This window comes from Panthera leo, chromosome D1, assembly GCF_018350215.1.
Source record: "Panthera leo isolate Ple1 chromosome D1, P.leo_Ple1_pat1.1, whole genome shotgun sequence".
Classification (NCBI taxonomy): Eukaryota; Metazoa; Chordata; class Mammalia; order Carnivora; family Felidae; genus Panthera; species Panthera leo.
In genome coordinates, this window is record NC_056688.1 from 42920502 (window position 1) to 42938051 (window position 17550).

Sequence of the window (17550 nt, forward strand, 5' to 3'; positions counted from 1 at the left end):
CCATTTTTTTTTCTAGGTTTATAGTATCAAGTCTTATGTTGAAGTCTTTGATCCATTCCCAGTTATTTTCCGAGAGGAGTATAAGATAGGAGCCTAATTTCATTGCTCAGTGTTTATTCAGTTTTTCCAACAGCCATCTGTTGAAGAGACTGTCCTTTCCCCATTGGATGCTCTTTGCTCCCTGTCAAATATTGATTGTTAAAGCAGGGGTTTGATTCTGGGCTCACTGTTCTGTTGGTCTCTGTCAGTTTTTGTGTCAGTACCATGCTGTTTTTATTAGTGTAGCTTTGTAGTATAGTTTGAAGTCAGGAGATACCTCCAGCTTAGTTCTTTTTCCTCAAGATTGCTTTGGCTGTCTGGGGTCTTTTGCAGTTCCATACAAACTTTAGGATTGTTTTCTCTATTTGTGTGAATAATGCCATTGGTATTTTGATAGGGATTGCATTGAATTTGCAGATGGCCTTGCGCAGTATGGACATTTTAATACTCTTTTGATTTATGAACACAGGATGTCTTTCCATTTGTCTTTAATTTCTTTGAGCAGTCTTACAGTTTTCATTGTACTCTTTCACTTCGTTGATTACATTTGTTTCTAAAGATTATTTTTGATGCAGTAAATGGGATAATTTTTTCAGATGTTTCATCCTTAGTGTATAGGAATGTAACTTATTTCTGTACATTTTGTGTCCTGCAACTTTACTGAAATCCCTGATTCGTTTTTGGTGGTTTTTTTTTTTTGAGTCTTAGGATGTTGCATATACAAAATCATATTAACTACAAATGGGACAGTTTCACTTCTTCCTTCCTGATTTGGATATGAGCAAGAGCTTTCAGTTTTTCTCAGCTGAGTATCATGTTAGCTGTGGGTTGGTCATACATGGCCTTTATGTTGAGGTATGTTCATTCTATACCCAATGTGCCTGAAGTTTTTATCATGAAAGGATGTTGCATTTTAAATGCATAGATGATCGTGATTTTTGTCTTTCATTTTATTAATGTGATGTATGACATTTATTGTTTTACACGTATTGAACCATTTTTGCATCCCAGGGATAAATCCCATTTAGTCAAGATGTATAAGCTTTTTGTGTTCCTCAATTAGGTTTGCTCATATTTGGTTGAGAGTTGTGTTCATCAGCAATATTGGTCTCTACTTTTTGTTTTTTCTGGCTTTAGCACCAGAATAATGCTGGCCTTTTAAGTGAGTTTGAAAATATTCCGTATACCTAAAGTTTTTGGAAGTTTGAGAAAGATGGTGTTAATTCTCGGAGTGTTTATTAGAATTTGCCAATGGAGCCATCTGGTCCTGGGTTATTTTTTGTACTATGATGTTTTAAATTATTCAGTCTCTTGTTCCTTATTGGTCTATTCATGTTTTATGTTTCTTTTTCATTGTCTTGATAGGTTGTTTCTAGAAATGTATCCTTTTTACCTGTTTTGGGGCATATAGTTGATAATGGTCTCCTGCAATCCTGTGTATTTTTGTAGTATCAGTTGTAAGATCTTTTTTAAAAAAATTTTTTTAATGTTTATTTTTGAGAGAGACAAAGTGTGAATGGGGGAGGGGCAGAGAAAGACACACAGAGTCTGAAGCAGGCTCCAGGCTCTGAGCTGTCAGCACAGAGCCCAACGTGGGCATCTCAAACTCACACACCAAGAGATCATGACCTGAGCCGAAGCCAGATGCTTAATGACTGAGTCCCCCAGGCACCCCAAGATTGGTTTCATTTCTAAGTCTGGCTAAAGTTTTGTCAGTTTTATCTTTTTGATGAACCAGCTTTTAGGTTTTACTGATGCTTTTTTCTGAAAGAGATTTTATTTCTGCTTTTATTTCCTTCTGCTATGTCTAGACTTAATTTGTTTTTTTTACATTTCCTAGAGTAACTTTCATAACTGGCTGTTTGAGATCTTTGTAATTTCTTAATATATGCATTTATACTGTAAACTTTCCTCTCAACTGCTTTTGCTGCACCCCATAAGATTTGATGTGTCATATTTCCATTTTTTTCTTTGACTCCTGGATTATTTAGAAATATGTTTAGTTTCCACATATTCGTAGATTTTTCTAGCTTTCTCTTGCTGATTTCTATTTTATACTATTGTGGTCAGAAAAGATAGTTGGTATTATTTCAATCTTAAATTTGCTGAGATTTGTTTTGTGTCCTATCATGTGATCTGCCTTGGCAAATGTCCATATGCACTTGAGAAAAACGTGGATTATGCTGTTGGTTGGAATGTTCTGTATATGACTGTTGAATCCATTTAATTGTGATGTTCTGATGTTGGATGGATAATTGTTTTATCTTCTTGATGTATTTATCATTAGTGACTTCTTTGTCTCTTACTGTTTTGGGCTTGAAGTGTATTTTTTCTGGCATAAATATGGTGATGCCTACTTTTTTTTGGTATCTACATGCATGGAATATCCTCCTCTGTCCCTACACCTTGAGTCTGTGTTTTTAGAACTAAAATGAGTTTCCTTTAGACAGCGTATATAGTTAGGTGTTTTTTGCATCCAGCCACTTTGTGCCCTTTGGTGAATTCAATCCATTTATGATTATTTAACTACTGCTGTCTTCTTTTTTGCCTTCTGGTTATTTTTTTTATCTCCTGTGTTTCTTTTTCCCTCTGTTTCTACCTTTGTACAGTGGATTTCCACGGTGATTTCCTCAGTCTCCCCTTTTTTTGTTTCATCACTAGATTTTTGTTTTGTCATTAGTAAGTGGCATACATAAAACATCTTATAGGTAAAGTACTCGTAAGGGAAAACGTTAAATAGCTCAGTCTGTTGAGCGTCCAACTTCGGCTCAGGTCATGATCTCACGGCTCGTGGGTTCAAGCCCCACGTTCGGCTCTTGCTTACAGCTCAGAGCCATGAGACTGCTTCAGATTCTGTGTCTCCCCCTTTCTGCCCCTCCCCTGCTCATGCGCTCACTCGCACACTCTCTATGCCTCAAAAATCAACATTAAAAAAAATAGCTCATTATATATGTAACATCCTTGCTTAATTACATGGCTTTGGCACATAATCACTTGTTCTAATTATCAGCTGTTGATTAAAGATGATAAAAACAACATAACTTATGAAACAATAACTTGGCAAGGGTTACTACAGTTGACCCTTGAACAGTGTGAGGGTTACGGGTGCGAATCTACCAGGCAGATTTGTTTTGTGCATATAACTTTTTTTGTTTTGTGCATATAACAGATTTTGTGCAAAAATCTGCATATAACTCTACTCCCTAAAAATTTAACAGCTGATAGCCTACTGTTGAGCAGAAGCCTTACCAATAATATAAACAGTTGATTAACCCATATTTTATATATATGTATTATATGCTGTATTCTTACAGTAAAACTAGAAGAAAAATGTTAAAATCATAAAGAAAATGCTGTATTAGAAAAAAAATATGTATTCTTGGACTTGTGCAGTTCAGACCCATGTTCAAGGGTTAACTGTATTTTTTAACTTGGTAAGAAGCTAACAAACTTTTCCAAAATGGTTGTACCATTTTACATTTCTACTAGCAACGTCTGAGAGCTCCAAGTTCCTTGTCATATTTTATTTGTGGGAATTTTCAGTTACTTTATGTCTTTCTGCCCCAAGACTGGAGTTCTTTTGTTTTATTAGATTAACGATTTGGTGATGAAGTTTTGAATTTTTAAAAAGCCAGAAAACTCTTTACAGATGAACAGAATGGAAGCCTAAATCAAAATAGGACATGAAAAGCAAGATTATTGAATACTCTGGCTTCATAAGTTATCAAAAAACAAGGAAGGATTTTATCCTGAGACTTTCAGTAACACTTTTAATGGCCATTTGGCTGAGACCTTCCTATAACACTTCTTTCAGGGTTCCTGCTGCTGCTTGAATTGTAAAGGCTGCAATAGAAATGTGTTTCTTTACTTCTGTCCAGGCTGATTGAGGGTCTTCTTTATTTTCAATATCAAACATAGCATCGTAGATCCCAGGAAATGATTCTCCAGCGTATTTGTTGTGGCTACTTGGAGCAAAGATGATGTGCCTAATAGAAAAAAAAAAACCAAAACAACAACATAGGGCAGGTTGAGCTAAAGAGTATATGTACATACGTTACATTTTACACACTTCTGTCTTCATTCCCTTTCCTTAGATGACATCTTAAGAATACTGTGTCTCCTCCTGGCATTCACTTTTTTACTCCATAATGAAGACCTATATTTAATTTAAGATAGTTATGTAACCGTATAGTTTTAAATAAAGAAAGTTGACCATATGCATTCACTAAGATTACTCTCATAAATCATGTTGCTACCCATACCAATTGGAAGAAAATGGGTTCGTTCTCGTAAGTTGTGTACATCAGTTGTCTGACTGTCAAGACACCCGGACAGTGAAAACAAGTATGCTTTATGGATATATTTACTAAGAGTGAGAAGAGGTTGAAAAAATAATTTATCTGTGCATTGCCTTTTTCAGAGATTCAACAAGAATGACACTTGTTCCGCTACTCTTTAGACATTAAAAATCAATAATTCAATAAGCGTGTATTGCCAATATATCATAAATGTAAGGATGATGAATGAAGTCCATGTGAATTGCCTACAGACACATTTAATTTGTAATCTAGAAGGAAAGTTTTGCATTTGATTTTTTATTTTGTCTTATAAATACCTGAAGAGATCAAGCTACTTCTCTTCCTCTGGAATGCTGCTTTCCAGAAAAGGACATATTTTATTGAATACCATGATAAGGAATTAGGTCAAAATCCTACAGCTTCTTTAAGATGTAAATCTACTGTCTGAGACAATATGAAACTCTATGTAAGTTAATATTAACGATCAAATAGAAATTTATAATGTAAATCATTTAGATTATCCAAACTACATCAGGATTTATTTCTCTTGGCTTTTAAATCTTAACATGGCCTCAAATAGATCTTTCTTAGAGCCAATGTTACATACTGAACTGCTTATAAACATTGATATTCTGACCTATATATGACTTGAGATATTCTACATGAAGTTTGTAGCTATTCATAAGTATACTTGCCCTCTATTGGAAAACTGTAAAAGCAGAGTATAGTAAAATACAGATAGATAGATAGATAGATACATACATACATACATACATACTAAGAATTGTATAAACCTGGTTCGAATCATTGACCTGACATCTAATACCCCTGTGGCCTTTCACCTTGGCTAAATTGTTAGGTATTCTATTCTTTTTGATGCAGTTGGAATTGGGATTGTTTGCTTAATCTCTCTTTCAGATAGGCCATTATTAGTGTATAGAAATATAATAGATTTCTGTATATTTTGTGTCTTCACCATATGATGAATTTATTCATTCTAACAGTTTTTTAGTGGATTCCTTAGGTTTATCTATATATAATGTCATCTACAAATAAGTAATGGTTTTATTTCTTTCCAGTATGGATGCCTTTTTCTTGCCTAATTGCTCTCAGTAGGACTGCCAATACTATGTTGGAAAAAAGTGGCAAGACTAGGTAAGCATTCTTATATTGTTCCTGATCTTTGAGGAAAAGCTTTCAGCTTTTCACCCTTAAGTATGATATTAGCTGGAGGTTTGTCATATGTGGCCTTTATTATGTTAAGTTACATTTTTTTACATGACTTTGATTCAGAGTTTTAATAAAAATGCATGTTGAATTTTTGTCAAGTGCTTTCTCTGCCTCTATGTAAGACTTTATCCTTCATTTTGTTAATATGGCATGACATTGATCTGTGGATATTGAACCCATCTTTATATCCCTCGGATAAATCCCATTTGATTGTGGTACGTGATCTTGTTTTAATATATTGTTGAATTTGGTTTGCTAATATTTTGTGAAGGATTTTTGCTTCTCTGCTCATCATATTGGCTGGTAATTTTCTTGTGGCATTCTTGTTTGATTTTCATATCAGGGTAATGCTTGCCTTTTAAAAGGAGTTTGGAAGTGTTCCCTCTTCAGTTTTTTGAAAGAATTTGAAAACCAGTGGTACTAATTCTTCTTTCAAGGTTTGGAGAAGTTACCAGTGAAGCCGTTTGGTCCTGGACTTTGGTTTGTTGCGAGATTGAGGATTGCTGATTCAGTATCCTCCCTTTCTTTTTACATATACATTTCTTCATGCTTCAGTTCTGAAAGGCTGTATGTTTCTAGGAGTTTGTCCATATGTTCCAGGCGATTCAGTTTGTTGGCATAATAGTGTTGATAGTCTTGTATGTTTGTATTTCTGTGGTATTAGTTGTAACATCTCTTATGTATCCGAACCCTTTCTCTTCTTGGTGAATCCAGTGAATGGTTTATAAATTTTCTTCCAAAGAATCAGCTCTTCATTTCATTGAACTTTTCTTTTGACCTTTTAATTTCTATTTCCTTGATTTCCTCTTTATTTCCTTCCTTCTACTAACTTTTGGCTTCATTTATCATTCTTCTTCACTGAGGTGGGATGTTAGGTTGCTTGAGAATTTTACTTTTTTCTTGGGGTAGGTGTTTATTGCTGGTGAACTTCAATCTTAGAACTGCATTTGCTATATCCCATAAATTTTGCCATCTGTATTTCCCTCTTGATTTTTCCCAAGGTATTTTCTTATCTTTTGATTTCATGACCTGCCCTATAGTTGGTAGAACATTGTTTAATTTCCACTTTTTGGGAATATTCCACTTTTCTTGTAGTTGATTACTAGTTTCATATCACTGTGGTCAAAACAGATGCTTAATAGTTCCTGAGTCTGTCAAGACTTATTTTTTGACATATGACCAATCCTGGAAAACATTGCACATGCTCTTGCAAGAATGTGTGGTTTGCTTTTGGATGGAACATTCTGTATATATCTTTTAATTTCATATGGTCTAATGTTACGTTTAAGGGTAACGTTTCCTTAGTGATTTTTTTTGTCTAGAAGCTAGCCATTGATGTATGGCATTAAAGTCTCCTCCTCTTGTATTCCTGTCTCTTTTGATGTGTGTTAATACCTAATTTATATGGTTGGGTGCAGATATATTTACAAATGTTATATCCTCTTGTTTGACCCTTTTATTACTATGTAATTTCCTTCTTTGTCTCTTATTACAGTCTTCTTTTTAAAGTATTTTGTCTGATACTAGGATAGGTATTCCTCCTTTCTTTTGGTTTCCATTATGCATTAGATGTCTTTCTCCATGCCTTCAGTTTTCTTCCGTGTGGGTCTTTACATCTGAAGTGAGTCTCTTCTGGGTGCCTAGGTGGCTTGTTTGGTCAAGCATCCAGCTCTTGACTTTGGCTCAGGCATGATCTCACAGTTCATGAGTTCAAGCCCCACATTGGGCTCTGAGCTGGTGGTGCAGAGCCTCCTTGGGATTGTTTCCCCTTCTCTCTGCCCTTCCCCCCGCTTGCGCTCACTCTCGCTCAGGAAAAAAAAAAAAAAAATGAAGTGAGTCTCTTCTAGACATCATATAGGTCTTGTTTTTTTATTCATTCAACTACCCTGTCTCTCCATTGCACATTTATTCCATTTACGTTAAAAATAATAGGTATGTACATATTGCTGTTTTGTTAATTGTTTTCTTGCTGTTTGTAGTTCTTGCTTGTTGCTTATCTTGCTCTCACCCTTTGTGATTTGATGGTAGGTATGCTTAGATTTTCTTTTATCTTTCTTGTATCTACTACAGGCTTACCTTATTTTATTGTGCCTGACAGTACGTTTTTCGTTGTTTTTTTTTTTTTTTTAATTGAATGTTTGTGGCAACCTTCCATCAAGCAAGTCTTTTGGCACCATTTTTCCAACTATATTTTTTCACTTTTGTCTCTGTCACAATTTGGTTATTTTTATAATATTTCAGACTTTATTCTTTATTGGAACACAGTGTTATTTGGGGTGTATAATAGTAATTTGACAGTTACATACATTAGGAATGCTCACTGCAATAAGTGTAGGTACCATCTGCCACCAAAGTTACTACAATATAATTGACTGTTTCCCTGTGGTGGACTTTTTGTCTTCATGGCTTATTTATAACTTCAAGTCTGTACCACTTAATCCCCTATTTTGTCCATACTCCCCCCCCCCCCCCCCCCGCCCCACCCCCACTGTCCTTTCTAGCAACCACCAATTTTTTTCTTGGTTCATTTGTTTTGAAGTGAAATCATATGGGATTTGTTTTTCTCGGACTTACTTCACTTAGCTTAATACTCTCTAGGTATATCCATGTTGCAAATGGCAAGATTTCATTCTTTTTTATGGTTACTGTTGCGTTGTGTGTGTGTGTGTGTGTATACATCTTTCTCTCTTCATCTGTTAGTGGACACTTAGGTTGCATCCCTGTATTGGCTATTGTAAATAACACTGTATTAAATAACAATGCATATATTTAGTTGAATTTGCATTTTTGTTTTTTGGGGGGTAAATACCCGGTAATAGAATTACTGGGTCATGTAGTATTTCTATCTTAAGTTTTTTAAGGAATGTTCATACTGTTTTCTGTAGTGGATGCACCAGTTTACATCCCCACTAATAATGCATGAGAGTTCCCTTTTCTCCACATCCTTGCCAACACTTGTCTTTTTGATACTGGGCATTCTGACATTGTGAGGTGAAAACCTCATTTTAATTTTGATTTGCATTTCCCTAATGATTAGTGGTGGGGACCATGTTTTTCATGTCTTTTTCTCTTTGGAAAAATACATATTCAGGTTCTCTGCCCTTTTTTAATCAATTTTTTTGTTGTTGAGTGATAGCAGTTCTTTATTTTAGATATCCCTTCCCATTTTAGATTTCCTTGTTGTTTTATTGATGGTTTCCTCTGCTGTGCAAAAGCTTTTTAGTGTGCTATTCTCCCAGTTTATTGTTCTTGGGGTTTTGTTTTTTGAGTCTAATGGTTTTAGCTCTCACATTTACTTAGGTATTTAACCCATTTTGAGTTTATTTTTGTGATAAGAAAGTAGTTCCATTTCATTTGTATGTAGCTGTCCATTTTTCCCAGCACCATTTATTGAAGAGACCTTCTTTATTGCACAGTCTTGCCTCCTTTTTTGTACATTATTAATCACATAAGCATGGGGCTCTCTCTTCTGTTGATTTATATGTCCATGTTTCTTCCTGTATCATCACTATAGCTTTGTAGTATATATTAAAATCTGGGATTGTGATACCTCCAGCTCTGTCTGTTCTTGTTTCACAAGGTTGCTTTGGTTATTTAGGGTGCATTTGGTTTCAATGCAAATTTTAGGATAATTTAATTTTGTGAAAAATGCTATTGATATTTTGATACGGATTGTGTTTGCTTGTTTTGTGCTCCCTTGTACTCTTCAGAGTACAGGTCTTTCACCTCCTTGGTTAAATTTCTTCATAGATATTTTATTCTTTTTGATGCAATTGTAAATGAGTTTTCTTAATTTCTCTTTCTGCTTTGTTTAGTAGTATATAAAAACAGAATAGATTTCTGGGCATTTGTTTGGTACCCTGCAACTTTACTGAATTCATTAGTTCTAATTTTTTGGTGTTTTTAGGTTTTCTGTATGTAGTGTCATGTCATCTGCAATAGTGACAGTTTTACTTCTTCCTTATCAGTTTGGATGCCTTTGATTTCTTTTTCCTGTCTGACTGACTGCTGCAGCTAGGACTACCAATATATGGTGAATAAAAATAGCATGAGTGGGCATCCTTGTCTTATTCCTAATCTCAGAAGAAAAGCTTTCAACTTTTCCCCATGGAGTAATAGGGTAGGTGTGGGTATATCTGAAATGGCCTTGATTACATTGAAGCATGTTCCCTCTAAACCCACTTCACTGGTAATTTTTATCATGAACAGATGTATTTGGTCGAATGTTTTTCTGTGTGATTTTTATCATTTATTTTGTTAATGGTGGTGTATCATATTGATTGATTTGTGGATACTGAACCACACTTGTATCTCTAAAATCTGACTTGATCATGGTGAATGATCCTTTTAGTATATTGTTGAATTCCATTTACTGTTTTATGGAAGATTTTTGCTTCTCTGCTCATCAGATACTGGCCTTAATTTTCATAATCATTATATTTTAACTGCTGCAATCTTACAGTAAAACTTTAATCGGTGAAGAGTTGCTGCTTATGGATGAGCAAAGAAAGTCGTTAATTTTAGATGGAATCTTCTCTTGGTAAAGATGCTGTGAAGATTCAGCAGTGGCAACAAAGGGTTTAGAATATTACATAAACTTAGTTAAAAAGCAGCAGCAGGCTTTGAGAGAATTGACTATTGAAATAGAACTCTCGAACAGCATCACAACAGAGAAACCTGAATGGAAGACTTAGCCACAACCAGTCCAAACTTCAGCAGCCACCACCCTGATCAGCCAGCTGCCATCAACTTGGAGGCAAGACCTTCCACCAGCGGAAAAGATTACAACTAACTGAAAGCTGAGATGATGGCTAGCATTTTTAGAAATATAGTATTTTTAAATTAAGGTATGTACTTTGTTTTTAGAAGTGCTTCACACACCTAATAGACTATAATACAGTATAAACATAACTTTTGTATGTACTAGGAAACCCGAAACTTCATTTAAGTTGCTTTATTGCAGATCTCTGTAACCTAACCTGCAGTAGATCAGAGGTATGCCTATGTAGCTGTTTGGTTTGTGGTTACTATGAGCCTTACATAGAACAAACTACCAATTTAAAGTAGACTTTCATGAATAGGACAGTTTTACTTTGAAGGCATTCTAAAGCTCTGCCTTTTTACTCTTACCCATCCTACCACCATGGTTTAGGTTTTACTTCCTCTTACTTTTGTGTATCCCTTAATTATTATAGTTATTTTTACTAGTTTTGTCTTAACCTTCATACCATTACTTTTATTCTAATGTTTATCTTTACCAGTAAAATGTTCACTCTCCCTGTTTTCTTGTTACTAATCCACACCTTTCCAACTTAAAGAGCTCCCTTTAGCATTTCTTAGGAGGCCAGTTAATGGTGACAGATTCCTTTAGCTTTTGTTGTTCTGGAATACTCATTCTCCTTTAGTTCTGAAAGATAACTTTGCAAGAGTGTATATTCTTTCTTGATTGGAAGTCTTTCTCATGCCACTCCTTTCTGGCCTGCAAAGTCCTGCTGTAAAATCTGCTAATTATTGTATGGGGGTTCTTTTGTATATAAGAAGTTCCTCTCTTGGCTGCTTTTATCCTGGTCTTTAACTTTTGACAATTAGTGTTTTGGTGTGGGTCTCTTTTGGTTCATTTTATTTGGAATTCTCTCTGGGCTTCCTGCTTCTGGATGTTGGGTTCCTCTTCTAGGTTTTCAGCCCCTTTCTGTCTCTTCTGGGATCCCTGTCATGTGAATGTTAGTTGATGTTTTCCTCTAAGTCTCTTAAGCTTCCCCCTCCTCTCCCCCCTCCCCCGCCCCTGCGCTGTGGGTGAATTCTAATACCCTGTCTTTAAGATCAGTGATCCTTTCTTCTGCTTCATCTTGTCTGCTGGAAAACCCCTCTAATTTTTCAGTTCTGTTATTGTATCCTTTAGCTTTGTGATTTCTATTTGGTACTTTTTTTTTTTTTTTTCCAACTTCTGTGTTCATCCATTCTTCCAATTTTGGTGAGCATCTTCATGGCCATAGTTTGAGCTCTTTATCAAGTAGATTATTTATCTCCATTTCACTGAGGTATTTTTCCAAGGTTTTATCTTAATTCTTTCATTTGGAACATATTCCTGTTTCTTTTTTTTTTTTCCTCTTTGTTGGTTTCTGTGCTTTAGATGAAACAGCCACCTCTCCCAATGTTGAAGATAAACCTTTTCATTCAACCTTGCCCTATCATTTGTTTCTCAAACTTGTGGTTGTCCAAGCAGACTATTTTTAAGAGCTCCTGGTAGCTGAGGGTGTGCCAAGACCTGTCAGTGTACCAAAGGGGAATCTCTCGCCACCTAAATTCAGGATGATTGAAAGCTGCTGCCTGAGGGTCTGGTTTCCAAACTTTCTGTGAGACTGCAAACATAAGCTGTTTTCTGGAATATACCAGCAAGCTGTAATTACGAGCACAAAGATGGCACTGCCCTCATCCACATTGCCTGAGAGTATCTCCATAGGCCTCTAGATGAGTGCCAAATCTGAAGCCTGCTCTTAGGCTGAAGCTTCAGGATAAATATGCTTCTTCTACAAAAAGAGGATGTGAGTTTCAGTCCACTGTCTGTGCAGTTGCATCTGTTTCAGGAGGCTCCCCACCCCCACCGAGCAAGCCACAAACACCAGGGTGTGAGAACTCCCCTCCTAGAGATGTTGGTGCTCTGGAACAGGCAGAGTGAGAGCACAGAGCACCTGCCTTCTGAGGCCTCTGATAACTAATCCTTAGATGTGTGTTTTAATTAGAAGCCTGCCCCTCCGGCTGTAGCCATGATGATAAACTAAGACCTCTTTCACTGGAAGAATAAGCTCTTGGATCTGCTGTCTCTTGCTGTGCCCTGGAGGTAGCTGCTTCTCCATTGATTACTGTCCTGTGGGACCCATCAGCCTTGCCCTGTTGGCCACCAGAGCCATACAATGTACAGGTGTCCCCTGCAGCAGCTGCAAAAACTGGGGTGCTGGACAAAGGTACAAACTCCATTTGGGGATATGCCATCAAGCTGGGGAAAGCAGGGGGAGAGTGCAAAGAGGCTTCTCAGCCACAGACTCCTAGATACATGCCAGACCAGAAGCTTTCTCCTGAGGCCAGAGCTCCTGGACAAAAAGTCCTGTTTCAGTCCACTATCTGTGCGGTACACTGTAGGTGGTAGTTAGCCAAGAACCATCTCCCAGTTGTCCCAGTCCCATGGGACCTAGAAATATAAGACCCTCTGGCTCCAGAGCCAGTCAAAGGGCATCCCTGGGCAGCAACTTTAAAATGTTAAGTGTAAAGGCTCCCTTCCAGGAGATACTGGCACTTTGGAGCTCAGCAGAGGAGGAATGCGAAGATGGCACCGACCAGCCTCCATCCCAGAGAACAGTCCAGCATGTGCCTCCACATGATGCATTAAAGCTAGCAAGTGAATGTTTCACGTTAAGTCTGCTTTTCAAAGTGCTGCTTGTGCACTGGATCCTGTGGCAAGTGAGTCCATTTAAGCCCTTCAAGAGCCGTGCCTCAGTTCTCCACGGCCCTTTGGGTCTCTTGAATGTGAGCACACCATTAGTTTCCATAGCCAGATGTTTTGGAGGCTCATCTCAGGCATACGTCTGAAAAGCTGGTGAGTCCTATTTGAAGTATGAGCCCTTCATTCCCCAAGGAGAGGTTCTGGGTTTATAAATTCCCTCCCAATTGTGGGTTGTGTGCCTTGGGCCAGGTTTATGGCAGAATTAGTTCTCAGACTCTCCTACCATCTTCAGTCAGGCCTTTTTCTTGTTTGATAATGAAGGGGTTGCTCAGCTAGTCTTCAGGTCTCCGTTGGAGGAAATGTGGTTCACACATAGTTGTAGCTTAAGGGTGTCCATGGGAGGGAGAGAGTTCAGGGTCTTCCTGCATTGCTCTTGTACTGCCTGGGCTTTAGAATATAGTCTTAATATTCAGGTAATAGTTCTAGACATATTTTCAAAATACAGTGCAGTCTTTTTAGAAGACAGTGTGGCAGTTAAATTTAAAATGTGTTAAATCCACATACTCATTAGATATTAGGACATGTTCAAATAGGACACGGGGGGCATCCTACAGTATTTATCCCAATAGTAAATAAAAACTCAACAAGGACTTTAAAAATTACACATATAAGCCATACAGTGGAACACTACACGCCGGATATATACCGACATGGGAGGATCTTGCAGATAAATTGTTATGAAGAAAGAACAAGCTGAAAAATAATGTGTAGGCCCATTTATATAAATACAGTTGGATGAATATATATACGTATACACACACATACATTGCACACATGTGTATATAAAACATTTTCTTTAGAGACTAGCAAATGGCTGGGTATGGGTTATAGAAGGGAATGCTGAAGGATCACTGTCCCTTTTTATTCTACAAGGCTGCTTCATTTTGACAAAATAGAGACATTTTGCTTATAAAATACAAATACAGGCAGGAGAGGATTAACATGTAGCTTTGCTTTTTGCTTTTAATTCGACATGTAAATACTTAACTGATGGCTGCTATTATTTATATGAATTATCATTTTCTGAAAATAGCCACTTACTGAATGTATCCCTCTCTGAGCTCAATCTTCCACATGCCTGAAATATATAAACCTATGGGGTGAAAGCAGTTATCTCCTTTAACAGCTAAGGAAAATGAGCTTTAGAGAAGTATTTTGCCCAGGTTACTTAGTACGAGCCAGAGCAGGGCTCTAAAAAAGCCTGTGCTTCTAATTAAATATTAATACTAGTCACTAATATATTTATAAGAAAGCTAACATATAGAACTATCTGTGGCATAGGTTATCTGATAACAGCCTCGTAAATTTTCACCAAGGAACCACAGTTTAAGAGGTATCTTAAGAAACTGGAGTCTGCCCAAGCACACAGCCAAGATACTCAAAGAAAACTTGACATAGAAATACAGAGGCAAAAAAGATATTTCTTCAGAACATGGCAGCCATCTTTAAAAACCTAAAATGTTAAATGGAAATAGATCTAGATTTATTCTATTTGATTTTGGAGAGTAGATAGGATTAGAAGGAGAAAATTACAGGGGAAAAGACCTTATGAAGAAAAAATTCTATTAAAGTAGACCTCTCTTAAAATGGGATGGACTTCCTCATGAGGTGGTAAGCTTCCTACAATTGGAAGATTCAGAGGCTAGACAAGCTACTTACCTCAGATCCTATAGAAAAAATTAATGTAGAAATTTGAACTACACAAGCTCTAAGATACTAATAGCCTTTATATTTACAGGTTATTTTTCAACTATCATTTACATCTGTAGCAAAGCAGTAAACAACATGAAATTAATTTTTCTGATACTACAAGTTACACTGTTCTAATGCATAATCTTACCCATATTCTTCTCAGCATACATATTCACCTTCCGTTCATCTGATGGCAACAGTTTAAAGCAGACTTTGGATATGCTGGTTTTGGTCACACTGGAGTATTTAATATCCTTTAGTGGAACACATGTTGCTTCCTTACCTATAGAACCGCCTCCCTGGTAAACCAAGAGGATCGATGAATGCTCTCTCCAGGAGCATCAATTGGTCATTCATGATTCTCACTGCAATAGGACTTTGAAAATAAGAAATAGGTAACTGTAACTCTTTCATGGAACTATAGTTTAAAATAATATAGCATAAGGCATGGAAAAATAAACTTCTAAAATACATAGGTTTTTAAGAAAATACATATTAACAGTAATGCTTTATATGTAAGCTACATATAACAAGAGGGTCATCTTCCTAATATTCAGAGTAAGAGAGACCTACTGGAGATGGCTTCTTTTGTTTTTCAAGACCACAGAAAGAACTAAAAGTTTTAATTCTCTCTAGGAGGACAGCCAGGCCTCCTGCAAAGGCCGACTGGGTGTACTATCAGTTGTTGATAAGCCATTCAGTTCCACTGTGGAAGAAAGTTGCAGAATAAAGGCTGAACAACAACAAATGAAGGAAGGTCGCAGCAGTCTGCAGGAAGAGTGCCAGTCTGCAGGAAGTTGCCCATCATGGGCTGGGAATCCCCTTTCACACTTGGCATCTGCCAACTCTTCCTGGGGTGCTACACAAATTCTCTGGGCTTTCCTACAATCCAAAGGAGAGAGAAGCCCCTCAGAATGAAGGATAATCTTTCTGCCAATATGGGTAGTGGGAGAGCTTACTCTAATTGGATCTGAAAAAGTAAATGTGACAGGACAGTTTATGCTTGTTAAATAATGCTTTGAATAGAACTTTTCAAATTACATTTCAATCTAAAAGTGGCAAAAATTCTATCAGTAAAAGAATTCCTACACTGGTCATAGAAGTATTGGGACATTAGTAAAATATACTACAAGTGCATTTACCCACGGAATGATGACTTACACTCAAAATTCTTATGCAGACTCCTAAAGGCATGAGGCTGGCCCTTGTCTTGGGAGGGGTTTTTAGTCTACCAGATAGAACACTGCTTCTCAAACTTCAATGTGAATACTGACCATCCTGGGAGTTTGTTAAAGTGCAGAATTCTACGTGTGATGACAAGCTCCTAAGTGATGCTGATGCTGTAGTTACAGACCTTAATTTGGGTAGCAGTGACTTAGAGCTGCCTGCCTAGGTAAGTGTACACGATTCACTCTAGTAACTAGATTACTTTTCAAAATAGGAAACTTTACATTTGAAACTTACTTGTTAAGATCAACTTCTGTGAGTCTTCTATGAAAATCTGAAGCAGCATCTGAGAAGTTTTTCACAGCAGAAAATAAAGAATCTTTTAAAAATAGAAAAGTGGAAGGTATATTAGTAAATGCTTCTTATTTCAGATGTTTACTTCCCTGCCCTCCACATTCCAGGCTGACAGGACTGAATAGATATTAAAACAGTTTTTCTACTGAGCCTTTTTGTAGATCCATGAAGATCAGAAAATATTGTAACAAAGAGACAATGGATAAAACAAAATTTCTAAATTGGTTCTTCATGAAGGAACTTTCAAGAGTCTAGGACATAATTATTTTAACTCCTAATTTACCATTCATGTAGATACTCATTCAATGTATATTAATACAACTTCTATATGCTAGATACTGGATACAGCTATAAATTGAGCTGTGTTCCTGCAATAATTAGAGAATAAATCAATGTGAACCAACCCCTCTTTTTAAGCAGTGCATTTAAGATCTTGTTTAAATGCAACCTGTGACAAGCTGGTGTATGTGGACTCAAACAGGATCAGGTCTGGTCTAGTCAAGCTTTTCTTTAGTTAACATAGATTCTAAGAAGTGAGAAGATTCTCAACATATTTTTTTATTACAACAACCTATATCATTTTCCATCTTTTCTAAACTGAACATTAGCATAAATCATTGATTTCCTTCATTAATCCTGTGATACAGGGAATACAATATTCATTTGGCAGAGAAAGCACTTACTGCTCCACAGGATTTCTGTTAGGTCACACAGCTAGTAAATAGTTACTTTCAATATAAAAGACAAGGTCTTTTTTAGTCCTAGATATCCTTTAAGCTCTAATTACTGTTGCTATTCTTAAAGCCAAGTACAAAATAATCTAATAATAGATATTTTTGAAGCCAAAGAGTGTTGAGGAAAGAATTTTAAATTTCCAGTGAACCACAATAGTCAAATTGGATAAGAAATAAAACGTGTGCCTGGTATTTAGTAACAGGTGAATAACTTTGGCAAAAGCAATTTCAGTAGAGTGTTAGGAAGATAGGACAGTACTAGATTGGTAGAAGGAAGTAGAGAACTGCAGACCATGTAAATTACATATCCATCCTATCCATCATTCATTCATTAAAACATGTTAGGGACTGCTTTTTGCCTGGCACTAAATGAAGAATTTTGATTGGGAAGGGAGTAGGGTACATTAGGTAGAAGAAATGTTTATAAGAAAGTTACAAGATGGTTTAACGTGGATGGAATATTGCCACTGAGGTGGAGAGGGTGAAAATATGGGGGGAAAGGGGCATTAATAGAGTAGGTTAAGTCACTTTGTGTGAA

The 17550-nt window shown here is 36.6% G+C and overlaps 1 protein-coding gene across 6 annotated transcripts in view; it reads right to left on the reverse strand.

Moving 5' to 3' along the window:
• Positions 1–3795: 3795 nt before the first annotated feature.
• The window catches only part of NAALAD2 (N-acetylated alpha-linked acidic dipeptidase 2), a 73781-nt gene continuing 60026 nt past the window's right edge, over positions 3796–17550 (reverse strand). For 5 of the 6 annotated variants that reach the window (XM_042904549.1, XM_042904547.1, XM_042904546.1 and 2 more), the window contains 3 exons: positions 16222–16303; positions 15041–15133; positions 3796–4025 (listed from right to left, as the gene is read on the reverse strand). In XM_042904549.1, coding sequence (XP_042760483.1) covers positions 3836–4025; positions 15041–15133; positions 16222–16303 — 365 coding nt within the window. In that variant the 3' untranslated portion in view covers positions 3796–3835. Of the gene's footprint in view, positions 4026–14905; positions 15134–16221; positions 16304–17550 lie in introns of all 6 variants that reach the window. The other variant, XR_006193511.1, reaches the window with a different exon arrangement.